Source organism: Tachypleus tridentatus, chromosome 13, assembly GCF_004210375.1.
Source record: "Tachypleus tridentatus isolate NWPU-2018 chromosome 13, ASM421037v1, whole genome shotgun sequence".
Lineage (NCBI taxonomy): Eukaryota > Metazoa > Arthropoda > Merostomata > Xiphosura > Limulidae > Tachypleus > Tachypleus tridentatus.
In genome coordinates, this window is record NC_134837.1 from 152,846,092 (window position 1) to 152,859,667 (window position 13,576).

At 33.4% G+C, this 13,576-nt stretch overlaps 1 protein-coding gene across 3 annotated transcripts in view; it reads left to right on the plus strand.

Annotated features, from left to right (window-relative positions):
* LOC143238929 (inactive ubiquitin carboxyl-terminal hydrolase MINDY-4B-like) overlaps window positions 1–13,576 on the plus strand; it is a 42,041-nt gene that overhangs the window by 15,158 nt on the left and 13,307 nt on the right. For all 3 annotated transcript variants that reach the window (XM_076479581.1, XM_076479582.1, XM_076479583.1), the window contains exons 4-7: window positions 7,890–8,009; window positions 9,238–9,344; window positions 10,610–10,781; window positions 11,316–11,381. In XM_076479581.1, coding sequence (XP_076335696.1) covers window positions 7,890–8,009; window positions 9,238–9,344; window positions 10,610–10,781; window positions 11,316–11,381 — 465 coding nt within the window. The remainder of the gene's footprint in view (window positions 1–7,889; window positions 8,010–9,237; window positions 9,345–10,609; window positions 10,782–11,315; window positions 11,382–13,576) is intronic.

Genomic DNA, 13,576 nt, shown 5'->3' on the forward strand with positions numbered 1-13,576 from the left:
GGAGAGATGGTGACTAAATTAGACAAGAGAGGATGCTTACAGAAAAAGATCACATTTCTTACAATAGGGAAAATTCAGCATTTAAAAAAAATGTTGCCTATAAAAGTAAGAAAATAAAACGTATATACTCTTAAAAATGGATTCTTAGCTTTTGTTGTATACAATATTAATCAGTATAACGTGAGAAAAAGTGTTTTAATTAAATCTTGAATGGAACTTATTAAAAATCAAATGTAGGCATGCGCAGTAAAAGATAACCGTGGCGAGGGGTTTAAATCAGGTCAGTACTCAACAACCACCTTAAAATACATTGTATTACGTGGTTATTAATCCAATAATATCACTTGAGAGACTTTGAGATGGTTACTGAACTGTCTTCAGTGGTAAAGGAACACATGGTGCTTCTTACCACTAAGTCTGGTCACATCAAGGCAAAGTTTAAATATTGTGGGCGAACTATTTCTCTTTCAGGAAAAAAACACTTACAATACGTTGGCACATTTGAAGGTAAGGCTTTCTTATTTTGTTAATATAAAGTATAGTCTATTTAAATTAAACAATATTATATAAATTAATCACATTTATCATACTGTGTTAAACTATATATTTTTTTTATTTTCATTTATACAGTATTATATTTTTACATAAACCATATTCTATAGTTAAAATAAATTTCTCGTGTATTGAATTATACTCAGCATTATTATTATATGTTTTTATTATCTTTATTATAACCTATATTCGATATTATGTAACTGAGATACGCTTTTGTATTTCTAGTGTAATCAAGAGGCAGTTCACATTTAGCTCTGGTACTTCTGCAGTCCGGATGTAATTTCATTCTCATCTTTGCAATAAACAAACCTCTTCACGATCGGTTGACTCAGTGTAAGCCTCAAAGTGTCGTCTGCTTAGCTAAAGCATTAGATCCCAGATTTAAACCTGAATGGTGGTTTACCAGACTTATGGTCTATATGTCTGAGTCCTTCAGCAAAAAGTAAAGGGAGTTTCCTCAATAATAATAATAATAATCCTACAACCATGCAACAAATAGAGGATTGTAAATACCCTTCTCGCAAAAGAAGTACCGTAAATTCCGGCGTATAAGTCGAAAATTTAACACCAAATTTCAAGTTTAAAAATCCATCCTCGATTTATACGGCGGTGACGTTTTTCATGACATGAATTCTAGTAAATTCAGATTCGAGAAAACCATCGCAAATCAAAATTATATGATATGACATATAGGTATTTATTTATAAAATAGTAAAGTACTAGTAATCCTACTCAACACGAGATCGATCAAACACAAAGTCCCATTCCTCACCATTCAAATGGTCATCGTAAGGATCCTCTTCTGGAATAATGTCATGCTCCACTGATGATGAGGGGATATCGTCATCCTCTTCCCATAACATATCATCCTCCGTACCGTCCATCGCATTCGTAATTGAGCATTTTTTGAATGAGTTGACAACGATTTTTTAGATCAATAGTGTCCAAGGAATCTTTTACCCACTGACACACTGTAGGCAAAGATGCAGCACGCATATTTCCGGCGGCAGTGTAAGTTTTTTGACCCGATGCCATCCACTCATTCCACTTGGTGCGCATAGAATCCTTAAATGGTTTATTTAACGATACATCCAGAGGTTGCAGTACAGATGTTAATCCACCTGGAATCACCGCCATATCTGTTTTTTTCGATTTTAATGCTTTTTTCGTAGCATCCGTTAAATGTGACTTGAACATGTCCCACACTAACAACGATTTGGGTTTAAGCATGGCGCCTGGCCGACGGGCCCACACTTCGTTAATCCATTTGACACATCCACTATCGTCCATCCATCCTTTTTCTTGTACATGAACCACGACTCCTGGCGGAAACTTGTCTTTTGGCATCGTTTTTCTTTTAAATACTGATGCCGACTGAAATATTCCGACCAAGCGATTTGAGCCAGAGAAGGGGGTCGACGGCAGGTACATGTCAAAATCATGATTTTTAGGCCAAACTTATAGACCTCGACTTGTACGCCACGTCGACTTATACGCCGGAATTTACGGTAATCTCTCTTATACCTTTGCTGCTTTCAAGAAGTCATTTTAGATACGACGGACACAGAGATTAACACCTACCTCGATTATCCTTGCATTGCTAAAGAAAGCAGCCCTCCAGATTATTAGAAGATTTTGTTTGTTTGGAATTTCGCGCAAAGCTACACGAGGGCTATCCAAAATTTATCAGTGTAAGACTAGAAAAAAACGCAACTTGTCGTCATTACCCATCACCCACTCTTGGGCTACTTTTTTATCGACGAATTACAATGATAAACCGTCACACCTAACGCCCCATGGCTGAAAGGACGAACATGTTTGATGTGAGGGAGACTCGAACCCACGCCCCTCGGATTACGAGTCGAGCACCCTAGCCACTTGACCATGCCGAACCTATTGAAAAATTTATGGAAAACATTCCTTTCCTATCCGTACTAGCCAAACGCTACCTGAATGTTTTCGCAACCATTGCCCTTGTTAAGTGTCTGTTTAACATCGGAGGCAAAACTCTCAGACTTAATCAACACTGTCTCACTGTCAAAACACTTGAGAAACAGAAGATCATAAAAAAGGACAGTTATAATATCTGTAAGTGTCCTTTGAGACATTTTTTTGTTTTAAAACTATATCATTATATTTTGGAAAATAAAACTATTGAAACGTTATTATTTTAACAAATTCTGTTTGTGTCAGTTTCTAAAAAGTTTGTTTCATAAAACAAAACTACTGAAATCTTATCATCTTTTGTTTTATCATCATTGTATATTACCTGACAAAGTATTCACGAATACATTTGTCTCTATTCATATTTGTATTCGATTACTAATCTCAGTTATTCGTCTCATCCTTGTATACATACAATTTTTTTCCTTAAAGTTTGGATAAAAATTATGCTGGTTTAAAACGTATCCAGCTCAGTTATTTACAGCTTCCAAAGAATACTCAGTCCTATTATTTCTATCACACAATCTTCGAAGCTTTTCTGGGCAAACTTCTGCCATTACAACAGAATACTTGTCTGGAACTTGGTGTTTTTAATAAATACTAAAATTTTATACATCAACAACTTCTCTTTGTTCGTTCCTTAGGGTGTTTTTCTTGAACAGAAATTCTGTGGTTATTATTAGTCATAGGAAACTGTTACTAATACAAGTAATGTTACAGTATTTCAACAGTGCTTCCACGGGACAGGCACCCAGGATTTTGCAAAATCAAATTTTTCAAGTCCTTACAGATCGTTTGTTTATTGGCTAACACCTTTTCCTAAACCTGATTAGACGAAATGCAAACGATTGCCGTACCCTTTGTGAAAGTTGGATCCACGGCTGCTTACAAAACAGATATCGACATACTATCCACATTCGGTGAGAAAGTGTAGTGATTTTATATTCATAAGGCAACGTTAAAAGAAGAAAATGGCTTGTAAGTGCAAAGTGCGTTTGTGCGATACTTGTGGGAAATGCCCTCGATATCAGTCTGAATACAACGATTTAGATCCAGAGGTTAAAATTCTCGAGGAAAGCACGTGGCAAATAGATACAGAGCAAATAAAGACACAAAGAAAAATAGAAGAAGGACTGATTGTGCTATTTCATTAGAGAGTGATGAAGATGAAATGTCTAGCGATACTTTTGAGGATTTCTTGGATTTCATGACATCGAAGAAACGACACAGGTCATTCAAGTACGAAAGCAAGGTATTGTTGTAGTACTCAAACAGGGTACAAGAACGATGTCTGTTCAACTTGGCAGGTCTTTGGTTTCTAATCCACAGCGACATCACACTTTTTAAATGAAGAAGCTCTACAGAAGACATCAAGTTTTACTTACACTGCTGTGTTAGTCTATGACATTCAAAGAAGTGAAAGAGAGATTGCAAATTAGAGGGCAAGCTTTAGAAACGGCTAGATGACACATTCGTTGATTGAAGTCTGTGTTTCAGCTACGATCTGTCCAGTATTACTGTGAATGAGCTGCACTGGAAGCGATAGAGTACCATTGATCAATGTAATGAGAATTATCCCACTAACGCCAAGATCGTATCTACTCTGAAATCAAAGAACGTAAACAAGAACAAATAACCAAGAACACAACAACTGTGTTTGGTCATAGCCAAGAGATGAAAAGGTTATGTCATCAACATAACACCACATGTATGATGCTATAGAAGTAAAAAACATGCAATAGCATCACTAAATCTGCGAATTTTTTTTGTAAAACTTTATGTGGAATTTAGTTCAACCTAAAACAATTAAATAGAACTTTAGCTCATTATGGGATGATGTTATATATTAAGGTCTGTCCTGCAGCCCAAATCCTGGGTGCTTGGCTCGTGGAAGCACTATTTACAAATGATTAAAATTTGGTATATAGAATAACCATTACCTGAAATGAATTGCATCAAGAATGCATTTTTATCTCGTATTCGACATACTACAGTTGGTAATGTTATCAACCTTCGTAAGTTTTATTAGTATTATAGCTTTCTAAGAAAAATATAAGTCAGCAACACAGTGGTAAACTAACTGACTTGCCAAGCTAAAATCCGTAGTTCCACTGCCCGCGGTGAATAAAGCTAAGATATCTACTTCTGTATCTTTGCGATAAAGACAAAAACTCGTGGCAAAATTTCCAACCTGTTCATTACTTTGATTACTTTGTGGTGTCTTCAAGCTGTTTTTAAGCCAGTAAAAGGAAACCCTCTAGCACTGAATACTACACGATTAGTTAAAAGTACACGTCAAGATCCTAGAAAATACACAAACAAAACCAGTCAACCCTGAATAAACCTGTTAAAAGCGAAAAAATATATATACACAGTTATCCTTTATAATGGTCTCAGGATATTTATTATTGCTTTAAAATCTTGATAATTCATTTATGTTTAATATGATTTGTTCCTGTAATAAAAACTATCAGAAAAGTTTACTTCAGATAAATCTGATTCATCTCGTCAGTTTACATTGAGATGTATAAAACTGTGCCTTAAAACAAATATTTTCCTAGTTACAGAAGTGCTGAATATTTCTAGTGCTCTGATTGGTGTATTTTTTAATCTAGGTTGAAGCAACGAAGTGATAGCTATGCAAGAAAGTTTCCTTGAAACCGCAAGTGTTCGTGGTTCACTCGCTGATAAAATAGTTTTATTTTAGATCATATAAAGGAAAGTCGTGAAAGATTAAACTATTTTTGAAGTCATATCTGTTCCTTTATTTATAAATCTTTAGTGACATACGTCGACAGTTGTTAAAATAAAATTGAATACGCTTGTTGTTGAGCTTAGTGTTTATATATTACACAAAACATTTCATGCGATACGACAGTAGTTATGTTGCTAATAATCTAGTAATAATGTATTATGAGTTTAAAATATTGATAAAAATGCATGTTTTTCAACAAAACGTGGTCATTCAGAAGGTAAAATGTGCTTAAACTTGTTGGTCTTCCTGATATTTCGGCAACCATCCCATTCTTCCTATTTTCCAACGGATTAGACTTTTCTATGTCATTGAACAAGTTTTTAACTGACCACTCATCGTTCCTGGTCAATCAAAGGTATTTGGATGCCTACTTCACTAGTACCGTCTGTTATGATATTATAAAAACAGGAATCCTGTTGGTAAAACATTTGGAATTAGATAAATTCCAATGACAAATACATTTTATTAAGTAAAAGAGAAATAGACTTTTATATTTGTCATTAATTTCTTTTTGTATGTGTAATACGGTGGCTCGTTGGTAATTGTATTAAGTTATAACGCCAGAATTTCGAGTTTAATCTTCTTGGAGAGCTTATTGTCCAATATGTATCTTTGTGCTAAAATAAACAAACAAAAAATTTTGCATGTGATTTTCACTGAGGGAAACAAAGAAAATTACATTAAAAGGCATATGAGACAACAAATAGAAATATTTTATTTTTATGTCACTTATTCGAATATAATTTTAAAAATATATATAATTAGAAATAATACATTATTCATCAACAGGTAAACTTACATAAGTTGAAATTTCAGAAACTGCGATAGCGCCCTCTATGTAGGGATGACACGGACGTCCGTATTAAAGTAATACAAAAGCCATCTGGAGTTTCTCCTCTAGAGATCAACGGTAGCTAGATATGAAGTGCTACCTGACATGGACTCTCTGTCTCTGGTGTATCAAGAGCGTCCCAAATTCGAAAACACGCGAAGCAAAAACTAAAATTTCTTATTTTCATTCATTATCATTTTTCTCCAACAGGCCTAGCGCTCACCCAGCTCTATAATTTTATATTATAGTCACCCAGTAACTATAATTTTATTATAATTTGATGGAGCAAAACAGTCTTCACAATCTTTAACTACCTATTTTTTTATTATTCCATGAAAAATGTTAAAGCTTTAGAATACAATTTATAATCTAATAGCCCGCATAAGCCATCTTGTAAATAAAAAAAACAAAAAACAAATAAATATAAGAAAAACTTTTTTGTTAAATAAGAAAGCAGTATACGCCCGATACTGAACTTAAAAAAAAAAAGAAACCAGCGAAGAAAGAGATACAGGTGGACATATCACTTGGGTCTGGCATGGCCAGGTGGTTAAGGTAATCGACTCGTAAACCGAGGTCGCAGGTTCGAATCCCCGTCACACCAAACATTCTCGCCCTTTTAGCCGTGGGGGTGTTATAACGTGACGGTCAATCCCACTATTCGCTGGTAAAAGAGTAGCCCAGAAATTGGCGATGAGTGGTGATGACTAGTTGCCTTCCCTCTAGTCTTACACTGCTAAATTAGGGATGGCTAGCGCAGATAGCCCACGTGTAGCTTTGCGCGAAATTCAAATTCAAACATATCACTTGATCAGCTAATAATCACATAAGCTGTGGAGAATAAAATCCCTACATTAATTGGCAAAACCAATAGAACAAGAATTTCCAATAGTAAAATGTTACTATATTTTTAAATAATCATAATAATAATATTCTAAGGTTAACTGAAGGAAAGATATAATGATGAATTATATTTAAACACCAAATTTGCGATAGACAAAGTAGGTAAGCCAATAATACAAGGATGTTATTTTCCATGTGAAGTCGAAACAGTTTAGTCTGCCATGTTATCCTTAGTCGAATCAAGTGATATGTCCACCTCCATCCCTGTCTTGTTTGGTTCCTATTTTAAAGTTAAGTGGCTTGCCCTACATGGTTTTTTTTATTTAACGATAATGTTTTTCTTATAGTTATTTGTAGATGTAAGAGTGTACAAACTATAACTGTCATTTGGCTTATTGTAATTCCCAAAATGTGTTAACTGTATAGTTTATTGTCTTCAAGCTAAAATTAAAATGTTGTTAGGGTATTATTTTTCCTAGAAGCTCCTGATAAAAAAATCACTAAATTTGTTATCAGTTTTTAGGTGGTATTTTAAAACACTTTCCTGCTTATAATATTCATCTAATGCTTCGTATCTGTTTTTCTGGTTTTTTTTAAAGGCAATGAAAGAACTTCGTATCAAGAATCTAATCGACTTAGATAGAATGTTGATATTCATTGTACTTACCTATCAGACAGTATAATTATATTCATTGTATTTATTACCAGATAGAATAGTAATATGAATTTTATTTACAACCATACAGAATACTGTCCAATGTATTTACTTTACTACGAGATACTGATATCTATTGCACCTGCTATCGGATAAAATAATGATAACCATTGCATTTATCCAGATAAAACATACCTATATCCATTGTATTTACTGCCATTAGAATGGATAAAGTTGATTGGACTGTTATTTTTGTACCTTCTAATACTGAAGGTTTTCATATTTTCATGTTCTTTATGGCTCAGGGTTTACGAGAGACGTTGTTTGGAAGCTGCACACACGTAGGAAGCCATGAATGGTTGAAAGCTTCATTCCACTTTCGAGAACCAAATTCTGTTTTCTCTTACGGACTTGTGGCTCCTAAGGTATGTATAGATATACTTGTGTACTTCTATTCTGATCCTTAACGGAATATCAATGTGTATTTTTTAATCCTTATTAATGAGATATTCTGCTATAATTTTATATTTATTGTATTCGTTTTTTTCGTCCATGAGTGTACATAACAAACATATTTCTGTTTAAGTTCATTCTGTTCCTTTAAACAATGTTCACAGTTTTTTTAAGAGTAATGATTAATTAGAGTAATTTTTGATTCAGTTTGTCATGACATTTTACAGTTTATATAAAATATATTTGTATTTAAATGTATGAAACATCGTAACTGTCATAGCTCCACGTATCAATGAATAATATAAAAACACTTGTTCATGACTTATTACTAGTTTGAAAACTTTGTTGTACAAAATCGCAAAGACCACCTGACGATCCTGGGATGCGGAGTGTGTTTTATAAAAACTGACAGCGAAATTAAATTCTCATATTCAAAGTCCGAGCACTTTAACCAATAGACCATGTCAGGCCCAGATGAAATGGAAAATAGTATTATAAATATGCTCAAGCTATAATATTGTTATTTTTTCAGTATTTTGTTCAGGAATCATGATTACGTTATCAACGGTTTTGCAACGTATATATTCAGTAAGATGATTTAGTTGTAGCTAAATTTACAACGCAATTACCATTCAACATAAAATGTCTTATTTATGAACTTTTTATTTTCAAGTTAGTATTCCCTCACCCGAACATCACCTGGAATATTTGTGACTTTAAAGTGCCTGATACGTTTTCCCATATGATGTTTCTTTGTTTTGAATGTTTACGCAAAAGAACAACAAAAACTACACAAGGCTATCTACCTTCCCTAATTTAAAAGTGTAAAACTAGAGGGAAGTCATCACCACCCACCGCCAACTCTTGGGCTACTTTTTTTTACCAAAGATTGACCGTGACATATAACGCCCCCATGGCTGAAAGGGCGCGTATGTTTGGTGTGATGATGATTCAAACCCGAGATCTTCAGATTACGAGGCGAGGACTATAATCACCTGGCCACGCTGAGCCACTCCTATATGGGAAGCTAATTTTTACACATCCTATTCTTAATAAGCATTTTCTTCTGATTACTTGTACCTTTTCCTATACACTTTGTTCACAAGTGTTTCAGTAGTACACTTAGAATATGAACGTATGTGTATTCGTATCTCGGTTTTTTTAAGTGCACAATTTATGTGCGTTTTCTGTATGTTTCAGAACAGCGTCAAACCGATCTTAATGTGCGTTCAAGCGTATATTTTGAAGAATCTGTTGTTTCCAACCGTCAGTAAGAAAAATACACGTAAGGTTTCCGCTAATGAAAGGTATGTTTTATAGAAGGCGAAAAACGTATCTTTATTTTATTAACGTTCAATTCAATGTACTTAGTCCATGTTCACTTCTATGTGTACTTCAGTGTATGTAAGTAAAGTTGATGTCGTTTCAGAGACCTTAGATTCTACAGAAGGAATTAATAATGTTGCCAGTATATGAGTAGCTTTAATTTTAGAACGTATCAAATGTTCTAGACGTTTGATAAAAAATAAGAAGATGAAATTCACGCCGTTCTTCACAATATATAATCAGAGTGTTTGTGTTTTTTCTTATAGCAAAGCCACATCAGGCTATCTGCTGAGCCCACAGAGGGGAATTGAACCTCTGATTTTAGCTTTGTAAATCTGTAGACTTTCTGCTGTACTAGCGAGAGACTATAATCAGAGATGATTTCTCATTTCAAATATTTCCTATTATATAGCTCGTACAACGATGTTTGTCGCTCACAACGTAGAAAAAAGTATTTTAATTCGAAAGGGTTTTTATTCGAACGTTAAAACCTTGGATAGTATATGTTAATACTGGTAACAACGTTTGTCGATAACTTTAATTTGTTTTTGTACAATATAACTTAATCGAATAATAAATGAATTCTCGTCATAAGAATGAGAGATTTTATACTTTATGTTCTAAAATAAAACATTTTAAACTATCAATCACTCAAACATCAGGTTTGTCTGACAGCTTAACTTTAATAATTACTGATAACAGTATCAAGCCTTTATGGCCATTAAATCCTATAACAAAATGAACGTAAAACATATACCTAAGTTTTACTTTACTTTTCAATTTGAAGAAAGGAAATATTTTTTCCTCTAGACGTTGTTCTGAATCTTAATTTCCAGCAGAAGTATTAAAATTACCTGTTGAAATGCACGTGTTAACAGTTAAGTTACGTGTGAGTGTTTAATATTAAAGATTTATTAATATCGATAAAAAACAGATTTATTTAAATTATCATGAAAGTATACATTTGAGTTCTCGAAGAAGCTTTAAAGCCTTTCAAGAATTATCTGCGAAAAGACGAAACGGTGAAATACTTTTAATGTATATTTTAGTGTCAAATTACGTAATTATAAAATCTTTAGGGTTCTTGTTTTTCCTGCTTCAGGAATAACAATGTGTACTCTACTTTCGCGTTAAGTAATTATATTATCTTTCACCAAACTGGGTTTGTTTCATGGAAACAATAATATGTACTGTAGTTTCACGTTAAGTAATTATATTATATTTTCTCAAACTGGGTTTGTTTCAGGGTTATTCTTTACCCGTCCATGGAAAAACAAAATGAAGCACTTCGCTTTGCCTTGGCGGATATAGTCTGGAAAGCTGGAGTCGAAAAGTCCAAGTGTATGATCTGTTTACGAGTAAATGAATCCTACGTACAGAAAGATAACCATTACACACCTGATGGTGTGACAGAGAAGGTAAGGAATATTAGAAATGTAGATGTGTGTCCCCAAAACTCAAGGTTTCAAACTTCTTCCTTAACCGTCCTAAGTGTTGTCTTGTTTTGTTGCTCATAATTTGTTATTAACTTCGAGATAAAAGTAGTAAAATATAAGACGCTTTCAATTTCTTGCTAATTTAAAAGTTAAATTTTTTCTATATTATAATTATGTGTGGAGTAACTACGTTACTAAGGAGAGAAATTTGGTGATTTTTATAACTGATAGAAACTGTTTTCTTCCTAAACTCGGTCTACCGTACATGACAGTAATTATTTGTACAAAGTTGCAGAGTTGAGTAAATGTAGTAAGGAGCTCGTGCACAAATAAACATATTTACATAAATAAAACACTGTATTCATGTTTATGGATTGTTATTTTTGTGCAAATAAGAATTTTTATCATTTGCCACAAAGTTCTAACTAAATAAACTGTAACTTAAGCACATATTTAAGAAACTTACTTTGAGCTTCACCAAATATTTTAATTCATTTCTCATTTCTGTTGTTTCAGTTAAGAATGTTTGAGTTTGCACAGTACGAAGACGTTATCAGCTGTCTTTCTAAGTATCAGTACCTTGTAAGTCGGTTTATATCATTTACGTTTAATATATTTACTGTTAGAGATAATGTTTTTAATTTTTTTTAAATAAAAAGAAGATAATTCAGTTTTACCTTAAGATGTCTGTTATTACGCCATACGATAATTCGTGATGCTTGAGAAGGTTTTTGTTTTGGAATTTCGCACAAAGCTACACGAGGGCTATCTGTGCTAGCTGTCCCTAATTTAGCAGTGTAAGACTAGAGGGAAGGCAGCTAGTCATCACCACCCACCGCCAACTCTTGAGCTACTCTTTTACCAACGAATAGTGGGATTGACCGTCACATTATACACCCCCACGGCTGGGAGGGCGAGCATGTTTAGCGCGACGCGGGCGCGAACCCGCGACCCTCGGATTACGAGTCGCACGCCTCACGCGCTTGGCCATGCCAGGCCTAACTTGAGAAGGAAAAGGATTCATCTGTGTGCATTAGTTACTTAAAACGTCACTTTCAAGTTCGGTGCAGTTGATTTTCATTTTTTTCCAATTACAGTTTTAGGTTTTATGACATTACTTACGGATCAAACTAGTTGTTTGTTGAGCAGGTACAAGTTTTAATAACGTAGTTAAAATAATTATTGATAGATGGTAGCACTTACGGAAAATACATGCTCTTTGAATGTGTATGTGTGTTTTCTTAAAGCAAAGCCAGCCACATCGAGCTATCTGCTGAGTCCACGGAGGGGAATCGAACCCTGTGCTCTTTGAATAAGCATGCATTAGGATTTACGTAATTGCTGAGTACTTATAATATTCATCCAGATAAGGAAGTAAAATTAACTCTTACTACTATAAATTCTAAATTTATTATGAACTTTCCTACAAATTTGTAAACTAAAAATTCTCACTTAAAAGTCACAAGATGAACTAAGTAAGAGGGAACCCTCAATAACCACGGCACTTGAAATTCTATTAGATAGAATTCGAGAAATTATTCTATGAGATAAATACATCAGTTGAAAGGATCGGACCTCATGAGCCCAAAACTGTAATTATGATGCCAAATCGGTCTAAAGGTGACGAAGCTGTAAGCTAAAGGTTTTTACTTGAAAGATTGAGCCATTCTATAAGCCACTATGCCGCGGCTAAAAAACTAATTTTTACCATATATTATGGGTGGTTTTGAAAGTGATATTCATCTATGTAACTAAGAAAGTAAATATTAAGGTAACGCGGGGAAGTTTGTAAGCTGTATTATACAATATTATTATTATATTGTGTGATTAATATTGATAAATTAATCAGAAAAAAATACAAATTTCAGTATTTAATAAAACAGCCTGCCTATATTTAATCTTTAAAGATTAAAGATCTTTAAAGATCGAATTTATTAAACCATAAATTAGGTTGTACTGAATATTTATAGTTTGTTAGCAATCTTCGCTTGATCTAGTATAAATATTTACACGTTTAAGGTTATTTCATTCATTCTCACAGTTAAATATTTCATTTTTGAAAACTTGGCATATAATTTATAAGGTACCAGAATGTGTGTGGTCACGTTTCAGTGAATATATATTAGGAATTAACGTATTTAAAACTAGCAGCTCCACTGAGGCATTTTTTTATGAATGATTAAATACAGAGAATGGAATGGCGCTTCACAGAAAAAGCAAAACAAAAACGAAGCTAAATTTGAGCAATAAAAAATCTTCGAATTTATAGTAGATTTATTTAATTCTAATGAACTGTGGCATTTCTTATTTTCAATTAAATCCCAAAGTTTTCGTCATATAAAAAACACTATTTATAATCAGGAAAAGTATAAAGAAACAGCTTATATAGACTTTAAAAATTCTTATGAACTTTTCGAAGCCTTTTATTGTAAACTAGTGATACTGAAATATCTATTTTCCTCTGGAGTGAACATGAATAGGAGAAACTTCAGAGTATAATTCTAATATTTAAAAAATAAACGTATCATTAAACCAGATACTTGGACAATTTCACTCATTTTTTGTGGGTCCGTAATATGAGACTCATTACTTTCCACTCAAAAATAAAGCAAAGTAGAAATTCTGATCCTGATTTTTTAAACGTGTTAAAGTTTGAATGTGTTCTCTTTAGCAAATAAACGAACAAAAACATATTGGTAATGGATTTAGTTATGCGGCCAACAAAATATCCTAACATCTTTACTGCACCATTGTTAGAAACAAAATAAAGCGTTTAA